The sequence below is a fragment of the Elaeis guineensis genome, chromosome 12 (assembly GCF_000442705.2).
Source record: "Elaeis guineensis isolate ETL-2024a chromosome 12, EG11, whole genome shotgun sequence".
NCBI classification, from domain to species: domain Eukaryota; kingdom Viridiplantae; phylum Streptophyta; class Magnoliopsida; order Arecales; family Arecaceae; genus Elaeis; species Elaeis guineensis.
The window spans coordinates 34,003,252-34,016,102 of NC_026004.2; the positions used below are offsets into that span (position 1 = coordinate 34,003,252).

Sequence of the window (12,851 nt, forward strand, 5' to 3'; positions counted from 1 at the left end):
TGGAGCCCCAGTCGGCGGACTCCTTGAAGAGGCCCGGGGGGCCGGTGGCTCGGAGTCCGAAGGAACGTCGACCGCGGGAGCCGCCTGGACAGGCGCGGCCGGGCTCGTCTCCTCCACCCTGGCCTTCTTTGCTGATCCGGAGGCCGCGGCACCTTTTCTTTTGTGGGCCTTGAGGCCCCTGACGAGCATCCGTGCCGCTTCAACGTCCATTCTTAAAAAGAAAATCGAAAATCAGTAATGGGGTAAAAAAGGAAGAAGTGACACGCAAAAAAAAAAAAAGAGAGAGAAGAGAGAAAGAAGAGAGAAAGAAGGACGGAAGAAAAGAAGAGAAAAGAAAAGATGGAATACTCGCAGGATCCTGGGGGCTCAAGCCGATGTTGAACAAAAATTGCTCCTTCAGAAGGTTGGGAAGGGAAGGAGCGGAATAGTCAAGAAGCTTCCGGGTGGCCTGAAGGTCGTCCTCCCCCAGGCTGGGAGCCCGGCTGACAGAATCCCTCAGAGAGCCCCAAGGGGGCAGGCCCAGCCTCAAGGTCGGGCAGTGGACGAAAAGGTATTTCCCCTTCCAGTTGTGGATTGAAGAGGGAGCACCTTTCAGCAACCCCTTCTTGCCAAACTGGGGGGAGAAATACCACCAGTCCTTCGCCGAAGGGTGACGCTTGAAGGTGTAAAAATGCCTAAACAAAGAGAAGAATGGCTGAACTTCGACTACGTGGCAAAGGGAAAGGAACCCTATCAAAAACCTAAAGGAATTCGGAGCAACTGAAGCTAAAGAGATATCTAAGAAGCGGAAAAGGACGACGACAAAGGGCGGAAGCGAAAGCCGGAGTCCGGCACGGAACGCCTCCTGATACAAGCAGAAACGACCAGGTGGGGGAGTGCTAGCCCGGTCGGAGGGGCCAGGAAGCTCCAGGTCGTACTCCGGAGGAACTCCATACTGAATCCTTATCAGTAGGAGTTCATCCGGAGTCAGGGAGCAGGGAATGGCACCCGGCGCAAAAACCGGACGAAGCCCGATCCCAGAAGTGGGTTCGTCTACAGAGTGGGACTCCTGGGGGGCTGAGGCGGAAGAACTACCGGAACCGCTAGAGACGGAGGTGCCGGAAGACATTTCGAATGACTTCAAACGAAGACCCTAAAGATCCCAGAGAAATCAGACGGGACAAAGGACGAGAGGTTGCGAGAGACCAAATCAGAGAAATACGACAGAAGAAAATGGAGGAGAAAAGGCTCCTAAATGGCAAGAAGAAAAACGAAGGTTCTGAGACTAACCTAGATCACTCTGAAGGATGCAGGGGGGCGAGGACAGGGATGACTCGAAAGACGCCTAGGGCCAAAGAAGACGCCAAAGAGGGTCAGGGCTCTCGAAGAAAAGGCGGATACCGATAGAACTTCCAGGCGGAAAGGCGGGTTTAAATAGACCCTGGGATCCGACGCCATAATGATCGCGAATCCCCTAGGCCGACCCGCGCTCGACACGTGTTCCACTCGCCTCGGTAGGCGGCTAAAAGTGGCTGACAGCTGACGGAGCCATTACTGTGCCGTACCTGGGCCAACGTACCAATGGAAATTTCGAAGGGTCCCTTCGAATCGCCCCGATTCGAAAAGACTCCAGCACGCGCACATTTAATGCCAAAATATCTGGGGGCGATCGTGCACAGGATTCAAGGGGATAACTTCGGTTGCGAAAATTTCTCTGTACTTCATTCGAAATTTGAACTCGGAAGTAGGGGGACTGGTGTTGGGTATAAAATACCCCCCAGCCGAAGTTCGTGACGAGAGTGACCCTCCGGGGATCCAACTGACTTTCGACCTCTGGCAATGTCTCTTCAAACCTCCCAGGCAGCCGAGCCTCCGCCACACTCCCAAGCTTCGTCGACGGGCAGGACCCCGCCAGCGTCGACCGGATTCTTCGCAACATCCGGACTCCTACGGGAGCTAGACCTCGCCCACGACTTCACCTGCAGACCCCGCCCGGGCTCCTACGGGAGCCGGACTCCACCCTCGACTTCACCTGCAGACCCCGCCCGGACTCCTACGGGAGCCGGACCTCGCCCACAACTTCACCTGCAGACCCCGCCCGGGCTCCTACGGGAGCCGGACTCCGCCCACGACTCCAGCTGCAGGTAAACTTTGTCCGGACTCCTACGGGAGCCGGACTTCGCCCCTGACTCTAATTGCAGGTAGACTTCGCCTAGACTCCTACGGGAGCCAGACCTCGTCTCCGACTCCGGCCGCGAGAAGACTCCGCTCGGACTCCTACGGGAGCCGGGCTTCGTCCCCGACTTCGACCGCTGGTAAACTTTATCCGAACTCCTACGGGAGCCGAACTTCGTCCCTGACTTTAATTGCAGGTAAACTTCATCCGGACTTCTACGGGAGCCGGACTTCGCCCCTGACTTTAATTACAGGTGGACTTCATCCGGACTCCTACGGGAGCCGGACTTCGCTCCCAGCTTCAACCGCGAGAAGACTCCGCCCGGACTCCTACGGGAGCCGGGCTTCGTCTCCGACTTCGACCGCTGGTAAACTTCATCCAGACTCCTACGGGAGCCGGATTTCGTCCCCGACCTCAATTGCAGGTAGACTCCGTCCGGATTCCTACGGGAGCTGGGCTTTGCCCACGACTCCAATTGCAGGCAGACTCCGCCCGGACTCCTACGAGAGCCGGACCTCGTCTCCGACTCCAGCTGCGGGAAGACTCCGTCCGGACTCCCACGGGAGCCGGACCTCGCCCCCGACTTTGACCGGAGGAAGACTCCACCCGGACTCCTACGGGAGCCAAACCTCGTCTCCGACTCCGGCTACGGGAAGACTCCGCCCGGACTCCTACGGGAGCCGGGCTCCGTCCTCGACCCCGATTGCTGGTAAACTCTGTCCGGACTCCTAAGGGAGCCGAACTTCACCCCTGACTGTGATTGCAGATAGATTTCGCCTAGACTCCTACGGGAGCCAGACCTCATCTCCGACTCCGGCTACGGGAAGACTCCGTCCGGACTCCTACGGGAGCCGGGCTCCGTCCTCGACCCCGATTGCTGGTAAACTTTGTCCGGACTCCTAAGGGAGCCGGACTTCACCCCTGACTGTGATTGCAGGTAGATTTCGCCTAGACTCCTACGGGAGCCAGACCTCGTCTCTGACTCCGGCCGCGAGAAGACTCCGCCCGGACTCCTACGGGAGCCGGGCTTCGTCTCCGACTTCGACCGCTGGTAAACTTCATCCGGACTTCTACGGGAGCCGGACTTCGCCCCTGACTTTAATTGCAGGTAAACTTCATCCGGACTCCTACGGGAGCCGGACTTCGCCCCTGACTTTAATTGCAGGTGGACTTCATCCGAACTACTACGGGAGCTGGACTTCGCTCCCAGCTTCAACCGCGAGAAGACTCCACCCGGACTCCTACGGGAGCTGGGCTTCGTCCCCAACTTCGACCGCTGGTAAACTTCATCCGGACTCCTACGGGAGCCGAATTTCGTCCCTGACCTCAATTGCAGGTAGACTCCGCCCGGATTCCTACGGGAGCCGGGCTTCGCCCACGACTCCAATTGCAGACAGACTCCACCCGGACTCCCACGGGAGCTGGACCTCGTCTCCGACTCCAGCTGCGGGAAGACTCCGTCCGGACTCCCACGGGAGCCGGACCTCACCCCCGACTTTGACTGAAAGGAGACTCCATTCGGACACCCACGAGAGCCAGATTCCGAGCTCCTCTCAGACGGGGGGCTAGCCACCTCTCTCCGCCAGACACTCCGACCGAACTCCGACCGACAGGCCTGGACCCCCTGGCAGGCCGCAGCAACAGCCACGACTCTGCTCCACCTCCTGCGACAGATTCCGCGCGGCTCCATCACTCCCTGGCAGGCCGCGGTAACGGCCACAGCACTGCTACACTTCCTGCGACGGACTCCACGCGGCTCCATCGCTCCCTAGCAGGCCACAATAATGGCCACGATCCTGCTCCACTTTCTGCGACGGATACCGCACGATTCTTCCATCCTCTGGCAAGTCGCGACAACGGATGCCGCTCCACTCCCCGCGGCAGACTCCACGTGGCATGCCCCGGTGATAGCCACGGGTCCACTCCACTATCCTTCGCCACAAACTCCTCCTGACCATGGGCAGCCCACTGCCTGACGGTTACAAACATCACTATCAGTCTGTTACTCCCTCCGTCTATAAAAGGGAGACCCCAGATACGTTATTCTCTAAGCTCTATTTTCTATCCCAAAACTCTGCTAAAATTTCCATTCGAGCACTCCATTCTTGTTGAGGCAGAGAACTGACTTGAGCGTCGGAGGGTCTTGCCGGAGCAACCCCACCTCCGGTTTAGACTTCTTTTGCAGGTCCCGGCGGCGACCGCGACTCCCTCGACTCCAGCTTCTCCGGCACAAGTGGATTTTTGCACCAACAATATCATTGAGTACAGATCGAATTCAATTGAATAATTACATCTGTTTTAAACTAGCATATCTCTTGCAGACACAATGATATGATTTCTGGATCGGATACCATCTTATATATTACATTATGGAGAGCAGCAAGAAGCTCGTTATCCATATTTATCTCAAGAATAGTATACTAAAATCTCGAATTCAAATAATAAGCTGCAGATAAATTTTATAATTGATTAAGTACACTTTTACAAGCATAAGAAAAAATATTTTAAAATATTTTTGAATCCGTGCTTACCGACTAGATGCAAATCTCTATCCATCTGATAGTCCCAACGGTACTCAATGATATTAATAAATTTTTGAGCATGCTTTGGATCATTCTCACTGATCTGTTTCTTTGCTTTCTCCATCGTATAATATAAGAAGCCCATCTGGAGGTATCTTTCACTATCCACGATACGAAGCACCTCATATAATGGCTTAATAGCCTTCACTATCTTCTCAGTCTGCTACTAAAATGACTGACTCGTCATCAAGTTCTCCACATGACTTCCATCAGTATCGGTCCTCACATATCTGCTCTCTTACCATTCGGCACTGACAAACAACTGACGTCAGACTGCTTTCTTCTAAATAAGACTATCAAGTGCTATGTAGTTAATAGCAAATCGTGTGATACCCAATCTTAAAATCTCCCTCCCAGTATACGTCCGCATCAACGAAAGAACCCATGTGTGATTGCAGATGAATCTAGTAATAGTCTGGGCCAGTGTTTGTCATACAATGCCGAACCGATTGATACACCCTGTATCGTACCGAACCAACGAAGAACCGACACGATTTGATCGATAAATTCGATACACCGACGATACAGAAGGAAAAAAAAAGGAAAAATGAGAAAGAAAGAGAGGAGGAGAGGGAGGGAGGTGGGAGCTGTCGAAGGCCGACGGTGGTCTGCTGCGGCTGTCGGAGGACTTTCGAGCCCCGTATCGCCCGATAGAGCTTTCAAGAGAGTGAGAAAGAGAGAGAGAGCGCTCGGGGGGAAGGGACCTACCGGACGGACAGCGCCTCCATCACGTGGCCCTCGATGGCCGACAAGCCAATGCCGACAGCCTGAGGGCGGTCGAGCGGATGGAGCTGCGAAAACAGACGATCGTCTGTTTCAATCTTTTTTTTATTTTAAACTCATGAAGTTGGCAACTAGATTATTGACTTAAGAGATTTTTTTTAAAAAAATAAAAGTCATAAAACCGGCAAACTATTTACCAGCTTTACTTAAAACAATCTTTTTAAAAAAAACTCGCGAAACAGGGATGACGCCCCTGTTTCACGCCCGCGGTGCTGCACGCGCGGACTATGCCCTCCAACGGCCACGACGGCCAGTCGAAGACCATCCAGTGGCCCCGCCGGCTCCTTCCCCTCCTTTTTCTTTCTTCCTCCTCTCTTTCTATTTCTCTCTTTCTCTCTTTTTCTTCTTCCAATTCGGATTCGCTTGCCTTCGTCGGTTCGGTACGATATGAAATCATACCGAACCATACCGCCGACCGACCGACGGTACTGGTTCAGCATATCTTGGTCTGGGCAATTTTCACTACCTGCTGCACTCTACGAATCTTTCCAATACCATTAATATAAAATCAATGCAATGTGCAGCACATGGAGTCCAATATATCTGCGGTCGCTGCTCCATCAGCAACTCTCCGACAGCCTTATATTGTGGTACATTATCTGTGATGATCTGCACGACATACTGCTTACCCACTGAGTCAATCACCTCCATCAGACCAAGGATATATGTAACATCGTGCATCTTATCTGAAGCATCAATTGATTTGTGAAAAAATATTTTTTCATCACAGTATGTCAAAAAATTAATGATGCTCCGTCTAGTAGGACCGATCCAACCATCACACATCACTGTCAGTCCGTATGTAGGTCATTTACTCTTGTAAGAAGCAATCCATCTCTGCATATCCTCCTTATTACTGTCAAGAAGCTGACCATAAATGTCCTTAGGTCCTGGCAGATCTACACCCTGACCGGCAGCCTCTATGACTGAAATGGCAGATCGATAGTAAGGATTGTCTGTTGTATTTACGAAAATATGGCTGAAATAAAACCATGATCCAATAGCTCGCCACATATCCTTCTTCTTATCCTTTTTCACTATAGTGTCAATCTTCTGCTGCTTTGAATCCTTGCTGGAAAAAATATATAGATTCAAATTATGGATGGTGCCTCCTGCTGGAATATCTCTGGAGGACCTCCTTCTATTGCCAAAAGCTCCCAACAAAGATGACATGCTGTGTCTACTCTCTCTACCACCGGACTTTCTGACTAAGATAGTCCTTCTGAACTCAAATTCTCCCCCACTGATCACTGATCTAAATCCCGATTCGTAGCATGATAGTCCAAATCACTCTCTATATCTGGCCATCTCCTCCAGTCGGTACTGATCAGTCAAGCTCGCCTGAATGGCAGCCTCAATCTGTGCCTCCTCATCATCTGGAGTGGAAGCCTCCTCTGACTTTCTAGAGTTATAAGAAAGTGGCTCCGCAGCTCGACGGTCCACTTCCGTCCTTTTCTGCTTTGTCCTTTCCTTCACTGCTTTCGAATTAGCAAAGTACTTTTTCATCAACTGTCAGATCTCTTGCGGACATTTCCGACACATGGACACATCAAGATAACCACCAGCCAGGTGCTGCTTCAATCTAGTCACCCCTTCTCCCTTGAACTCTGTGTTACACCATTTGCATTTCCAATGATGCCGAGCCGAGAGCATCTCACCATGATCCCAACCAATATCACGCTCTGAATCTTTCTTCTTACTCATTTCTATAAGTATAACAAAATACGATAGTTTAATAATTATTAAAAAAATATTATATATAAATTAAAAATTCATAAATTCAAAAAAATATGTTATATGCTTCAAATAATATTTTTGAATTAACTGTAATATAATACTAATTTTACATATTTTTTATTTGATAATATTTTTTATTATTCAAATAAATATAAAAATACTTTTAATTTCAAAAAATTTTAAAAAAAATTCCGAGATTAGATTAAAGTAGCTTGATTGCTTGAATCATTCTAAACATGATTCTGAAATTTTGATTTTTTATTTTTTTAATTTATTTTTTAATAATTTTTTTATGAATAAATATATATTAAAAAATATATAATTAATTAAAGTCAACGAATGTCATACTCTGAATTTTTCTTCTTACAAATATTTGCAAGTATAACAAAACACGATAGTTTAATAATTATTAAAAAAATATTATATATAAATTCAAAATAATTTTAATAATAATTTTAAAACTTATAAATTCAAAAAAATATATTATATACTTCAAATAATATTTTTGAATTAACTAAAATATAACACTATTTTTACATATTTTTATTTGATAATATTTTTTTATTATTTAAATAATTATAAAAATATTTTTTAATTTCAAAAATTTCAAAAAAATTTTGAGGTTAGATTTAAGTAGGTTGAATCATTCTAAACATGATTCTGAAACTCTGATTTTTTATTTTTTAAATTTATTTTTTTAATAATTTTTTATGAATAAATATATATAAATATTTAAAAATATATAATTAATAAAAATCAATGATTTTAGTGTCATCATGTAGATCTTCCAAAGATCTATCACATATGATCAAATCATACCAAAATCATAAAATTTTGACATGATTTCTTCTTATTTTCATACTTCTTCATTCTTATCTTTTTTTAACAACAAAACATAAAAAATAAAATATTTACTAAAAGAATAATACATTACCTTACTTTCGATCAAAAATCAGTATCTTCTCGAATCAGTACTGCAATTTGAAAAAAATTTTTCTTTTTTCTTATTTTTTCGCCATCTTGTTGGGTCTGAGATACCTCGAGAGTTCTCTGAGAGCTCTCGACTCTCTCAAAGAAGACAACCCACCTAGGCTGTCACTAAAAGATAGCTCAGGCCCCACACCACCCCTCCCCCACTCGCCCCCCCTCTTTTTTCATGTGTATGTCGGTACGGTTCGGTTCAATGCCGAACCGAACTGTACCTATCCATACCGCCCAATTTTGGACAGTATGGAGCCGAATCGTACCGAACCGTCCGATTCGATGCGGTTCGGATGTTTTTTCCAAAAAAAGACTGAACCGGATCGGCTGGCCATCGATCCGATTTGGTACACCCTGTACCGAGCGGTTCGGCCCGATATGGCAAACCTTATTAAACATTCCTGCAGTTTATGAGGCTGATCCTGACTTCGACCGGCCACTTTAGTCCCGACGGTCGATCCTTGTTTCGATCAAGTCCATGACTGCTAGTCCAGGCATGACACCCAGATATCGGACATAAACCCAAGGAGCGCCCCGATCCCAGGGATGCTACGATTGTGGCTTCTTCCTTGAAGGCCCCATGCTACAATTAAAGAGGGTGGTCATGTCACTCCATTTAATAATAAAGGTGGCTATGAACAAGGCCACACCATTTTCATGATTGCCTGCCCACATCATTAACAAAGACAACAACCCCTTCCACTTGCTGTGAGATAACACCACCTTCCGACCCTTAAAAAATCTAAAGGCCAAGCACAATTCCCAAGGACATCATAAGGGGCAAAAAGGGACTCTATGACTCTCTCTTTCTCTCTCCCAAGCCCCTGTTGAGGATATTTTAGTATTAGTTAAAGACATGAGGAAGGACTTCTGAACTGGATCTAACAGAGGCATTAATTGTCTGTTTTCCTTCGTCCTATTCCCCATGAGTAGCATAATAAGATGAAGAAAATAAAAAAAAAAAAGAAAAAGAAAAGGTGGCAAAAAGCGGCACCTCTGCATCTTGTTTCGGCCCACGAAGGCCTGTGATCTCCATGCATGGCCGATCCCACCTCGGCCTCTGACCCTAGCTTCGGTCTTCATTGTCAACTTCGGCCATTAACCCCCGTGAGGTCTTTCTATGGCCCGTCGCATCACCTCATTAATAAATAGGGATAATCATAAGTAGAGTAAGCTCTCTGCACCATCCAGCCACCCCTTATCAGTCTATGCCATAAATATGGGTGGCTCTCCACGTGCCATGAGGCAATACATCTAGGCACAACTCACAGGGACATTTAATGGGAGATAATATTTTGGACTATTCATGTTCTCTCAAGGCTCCAATCTCATCTATAAAAAAATAAACAGGAGATTCCAAAAGGTATGCCTCCTCTCCTTCTCAAAAATATTCGCTCTTTTTCTCCTGTTGCGAGAAATCTGACTTGAGCGTCGGAGAGTCTCCGCCGAAGCCACCTCCGACGGGAACTTTTTTTGCAGGTCTGGCCACTGTCAACTCATCGGGCTTCGTCATGCTCCAGCGCCTACGACCCAAGACAAATTTCATCTACAACAATATCTATAAAGCTTGTTCCACCAATTTAAAATGAAGGCAAAAAAATATCAAAGCTACTTCTTTGCATCAAAAAGAAAGTTTCCAATCCAAAACTCCCAAGTTAACCAAGTTTCCAATTCAAAACTCCCAATTTAACCCAAAAAAAAGTGTGGAAAACCCTTCAACTATGATAATTATTTGCTTCCACACCACAAAGAAAACCAAATACCCATTCATTGAAGGCACTCGCATGGAATAATCAAAACAATGCCATTGACTAAATTCAGAACCTAAAACGAAAAGCGATATAATAAAAGGCAAGAAAATAGATCAAGAACACATCAAGAATGCAATCAAAATAGACGTCGATAACATATAATAGAGCAGAAAAAATTAGGGTTTGGCGCGGGATATGATACATACGGGAGGGAGGGTAGCTCCCGGCGGTCTCGAACCAGAGCTCGGCGGCGCGAGCCTCTGCCGGGTTTTCCGCCCGGCCGAAGTCGAAGTATCGCGCAGCGTCGAACTCGTACTCGAGATCGATCTCGAACCCAAGAAAGAACCCTTCTTCGAATGCCTCCTCCATCTCGTCGTCATCGTCCATGGCGCCCTCGAGACCTCTCGAGGTAGGGGACAGGGGTGAGAGATAGAGAGAGAGGGAGCCACCGAGGTCGGGTCACCCGGCGAGGGAAACGGCCGGAGAGGAGGGTTCGGAGGCTAGAATGTGAAACGGGGAAACGGCGACGCCGCCGGAGCGGTCGGAGGAAACTAAGCCAAGTCGCAGGTGGACAGAGGAGCGAAGGCAGCGGGAATTTGAATGTGGGGTCCGAGGGGATTAAGTCGAACTGACGAATTTGACCTCCCTGACCTGCGGAACGCGCCCGCGTTCTTTTAGTCATTTCAACATGGGTTCGTGAGCGTTTTTGGTAAGAGCCGGAATCCGCTTACCGGAATTAAACGGAGGATGTGTGTTTCCTTTTAGGAAGCTACCAAGGTATCACGCGCCCGTTCCCCTTTTGGAAAAATGTTACGGGCGGGAAGCCGGCATACTGATCATTTTACCAAAATAATATTTATTTTAAAATAAATTATTAAAATAATATATTTTTTAAATTATTTATCAAAATATTATTTGAAATTAAATCATCCTACCATAGAGTAACTTTCTGTATTGACTCAACACCCTTATAGCTAGCTAGTAGGATTCGTGGCCAACTTGAAATCACCTTATGGTAAGACGATTATACGAGTCAACTTGAATCTTCTTTAAATCAACTCATCTGTGTGTTAGTACTATGTGCCAAGTTCATAATGTGCTAGAATCGACTTGGATCCTTCTAAAGTCGACTCGAAGTCTTCTATTCGGCCTTTCTTACTTGATTTTCATTCAAAGTTGATTTTTCTTGATTGAAAAGCTTTCCAAGTGTTATAAAGATGAAAAATTCAAAGATTTGACATTGCATAATCATTCAAATATTGACATAAATTTTTCACTCCCTTCAAGAAAAAATTTTAATCTCTTTCTTGATGAAATGTTGATACCTTTGAAATACAAGTTGCTCCCACTCAAGTCATTACTTAATTTTTTTTCTCAATGAAAATAAATTTGATACCATTTGATCTTTTTATATACGAAAGCAAGTTTAATATCATAAATCATGAGTTTGATACCATTTAACATATTATAAGTCTGATATCATTAAATCAAATCATGAGTGTTAGTCTAATATCATACATGAATCATACATAAGTAACATAAATGTTCAATTTACTTGAAGTGGTTCTTGATGTTGTAATGAATCTCTGCATTTCTCTTTTTTCTGCCAGAAGAAAATTAATCTCCAAAGACATCAGAATCCATCTAAATTCGTGTATGTCATCTGAAAAATCTATTTATAATTAACATTGCACGATATCTCAAAGATGGTAGATAATTCTAAACTCCAACCATATAATCTATATCACGCTTAACAATGATTTTTTTTGTACAACCAACAAAAATTGGAGCATGTGCATCCAAATAAAAAAAACTTGTAACATTAATTTTAAAATAATATAAATCAATAGTTGATCATTACAAAGTTTGTTAATAAAAAGAAATATGTACAACTATTATAACTACCGAGAGATGTATATGCTAAGGTACTAGAGCCTTCTCCACGTCCACCTCGCATAGACACGTGTCACCTCTAGCCATTGTTGTGATGGCTCAAACACGATATCGATTGGTGGAAGGAAGGTGATGTCATCTCGACCTATCAATATGTGCCTGACGTCTGTCTCGAGAAACCCTCAGTCTACCCCTGCCTCTGGCCCTCCCATGCATATGATCAACGTGCTGCTTATCAAGTCTGTGTGATGTGTCTTTCGGCTCACTCATCCTCTATGACATAGACATATCATTTACAGGGAGGTCGAAGTCGGAGAAGTCAGGATATGAGGTGTATTGGGCATATGATGAGGTACTTGGATCATCCATCGATGGTGCAGTGTGAAGTCATCTATCCTCAGAGATGACTCATATAGTATCGATAAGGCCATCCATGACATCGATAAGTGCTTAGTCCTTGTATCCAACAATGATCGAATGGAAGTCACTCCTTATTCGATTGTATAGCGATGTGATCTTTTGAAACTATCAGTATCAAAGAAAAAATAGATATTATTCATAAGTATAAAATAACGACATAACAAAATGAGACAAAAAGCATAACGTACTTACCACAATATCCATCACATTGTCCGAAGGATAGAACCTCATCTTGGACTGCTCCCTCATCAATGGCAAGATAAATCGCTTCGTGATACTTCTATACCACTCCAGATATAGATCATAATAATCCATCGTGGGGAGAATAGGTGGGCCAACCACAATTAAATCCTCCCACCACTCCCATGCGTCAATATGCTTCTGGTGCTCTCAAACCCAATCATGATGATACTGCCCTTATTGATCTAGACTATGGAGGCCATCACGAGGGTCACAAGATGGGGAGATGCCTTCCAAACTATCGCATCATGCACTCCAAACAATAAATCTCTACAACGTCGAAGCAAATGAGAGATGCACGTATCCTCC

The 12,851-nt window shown here is 45.7% G+C and overlaps 1 protein-coding gene across 3 annotated transcripts in view; it reads right to left on the reverse strand.

Moving 5' to 3' along the window:
• Nucleotides 1–10,561, reverse strand: part of LOC105032869 (protein TPX2) — a 60,938-nt gene extending 50,377 nt beyond the window's left edge. For 2 of the 3 annotated variants that reach the window (XM_073246791.1, XM_073246785.1), the window contains exon 1: nt 10,196–10,561. In XM_073246791.1, the coding sequence (XP_073102892.1) occupies nt 10,196–10,376 (181 nt within the window). In that variant the 5' untranslated portion in view covers nt 10,377–10,561. The remainder of the gene's footprint in view (nt 1–10,195) is intronic. The other variant, XM_010907452.4, reaches the window with a different exon arrangement.
• Nucleotides 10,562–12,851: the final 2,290 nt, after the last annotated feature.